The sequence below is a fragment of the Bison bison genome, unplaced genomic scaffold (assembly GCF_000754665.1).
Source record: "Bison bison bison isolate TAMUID 2011002044 unplaced genomic scaffold, Bison_UMD1.0 scf7180017864519, whole genome shotgun sequence".
In the NCBI taxonomy this organism is placed as follows: domain Eukaryota; kingdom Metazoa; phylum Chordata; class Mammalia; order Artiodactyla; family Bovidae; genus Bison; species Bison bison.
The window spans coordinates 708,610-710,460 of NW_011495072.1; the positions used below are offsets into that span (position 1 = coordinate 708,610).

Here is a 1,851-nt window from a genome sequence, read left to right on the forward strand (position 1 = left end):
GGTGGAGGTGGCATCTGGGTCAGCCCTGCAGACCCCCTGTTTGCGGCTCCCCCAGGCCAAGGAGAAGATGAAAGAGGAGTCGTGGAACATCCACTTCTTCGAGTTCGGACGCGGCATGTGCATGTACCGCACGGCGAGAACGCGGGAGCTGGTGCTGAAGGGCATCCCAGAGAGCCTCCGGGGGGAGCTCTGGCTCCTCTTCTCTGGTGAGCTGCCCTACCTCCCCGCCCCACGGCCCCCATCCACGCAGGAGCTCCACTGACCCCAGCCGGCCTCCTTTGAGTGGGCAGGCAGGGACTGCCACCTTTAGAGGGCAGGAGTAGGGCTCTCGGCCGTGATGAGGTGTGTGTGCCAGAAGGGGCACGCCTTCCCACCGGCCATGGGAGGAGATCCGGCCTCCTGACGCCTCCTCTCCACGGGCAGGTTCTGACAACATTCACACCCTTGGCCACCTGAATGCTTTCAGGAGGGCGGGTCAGCCATTTGAAACGTGGTTGGGTGACTCTTCTCAGGAGCAGTCATGAGGGAAGCTCTGCCTGGCACCCAAGGGCCCCTGCCCATCTGTAGAGCATTGATGTCTCCACCCTGCCCTGTCCCTGCCCTCAAAGTCCCAGGCGAGGAAGAGGAGGGAGCCAGCTGTCAGCTGTGTCTCCACAGGGGCCTGGAATGAGATGGTGACTCACCCCGGCTACTATGCCGAGCTAGTGGAGAAGTCCATGGGGAAGTACAGCCTGGCCACAGAGGAGATCGAGCGAGACCTCCACCGCTCGATGCCGGAGCACCCTGCCTTCCAGAATGAGCTCGGGATCGCGGCCCTCCGCCGGGTGCTGACCGCCTACGCTTTCCGAAACCCCACCATTGGCTACTGCCAGGTACGGGGGCTCAGCAGGGGCAGCTGCACGTGGTCCTGACCCTGAGTGACGGCCTCGCACACTTGCTACTGTGCCTCGGCCCCCCAGGAAGATCCTGATCCCAGAAAAAGATGAAATTAGAAACAGTGTTTGTCTCTCCCCTCATCCTCATGCTGTCTATTAAGCTGTCTTCTGTGTGCTTCTGGTCTGGGTCCTGAAGGCGTTGGATCGTTTCGTGTGTGTGTGTGTGTGTTATACACATAACATAAAACTTTCCATCGTAATCATCTGAAGTGTACAGTTCAGTGGCACCAGGTATATCATTGTACAACTGTCACCTGGTCACATTGATTTCCTGCAAATTGCCTTTTGGCAAATTGCCTAGAGTTGGGTGGGACAGTTTGTCGTTTCCAGGCTTGCTGGTTGGGAAGGGACAGCTCTGTGAGCCCCCCTCACTCTCTCTGTGACCACAGGCCATGAACATCGTCACCTCAGTGCTCCTGCTCTATGGCAGCGAGGAGGAGGCCTTCTGGCTGCTGGTGGCCCTCTGCGAGCGCATGCTGCCCGACTACTACAACACCAGGGTGGTGGGTGAGTGCCCACGGCTGGCAGCTCCCTGTGGGGTGGCAGGCCTTCCTCAGCACACAGCCCACAGCTGGGCTCCTGGAGGCCTTCTCGGCGCACAGCCCACAGCTGGGCTCCTGGAGGCCTTCTCGGCGCACAGCCCACAGCTGGGCTCCTGGAGGCCTTCCTCAGCACACAGCCCACAGCTGGGCTGCTGGAGGCCTTCTCGGCGCACAGCCCACAGCTGGGCTCCTGGAGGCCTTCTCGGCGCACAGCCCACAGCTGGACTCCTGGAGGCCTTCTCGGCGCAGAGCCCACAGCTGGGCTGCTGGAGGCCTTCCTCAGCACACAGCCCACAGCTGGGCTGCTGGAGGCCTTCTCGGCGCACAGCCCACAGCTGGGCTCCTGGAGGCCTCGTAGCCTCACCACTGGTCTC

The 1,851-nt window shown here is 61.5% G+C and overlaps 1 protein-coding gene across 4 annotated transcripts in view; it reads left to right on the forward strand.

Annotated features, from left to right (window-relative positions):
- TBC1D9B (TBC1 domain family, member 9B (with GRAM domain)) overlaps positions 1-1,851 on the forward strand; it is a 38,335-nt gene that overhangs the window by 22,849 nt on the left and 13,635 nt on the right. For all 4 annotated transcript variants that reach the window (XM_010830678.1, XM_010830679.1, XM_010830680.1 and 1 more), the window contains exons 8-10: positions 56-206; positions 658-872; positions 1,325-1,442. In XM_010830678.1, the coding sequence (XP_010828980.1) occupies positions 56-206; positions 658-872; positions 1,325-1,442 (484 nt within the window). The remainder of the gene's footprint in view (positions 1-55; positions 207-657; positions 873-1,324; positions 1,443-1,851) is intronic.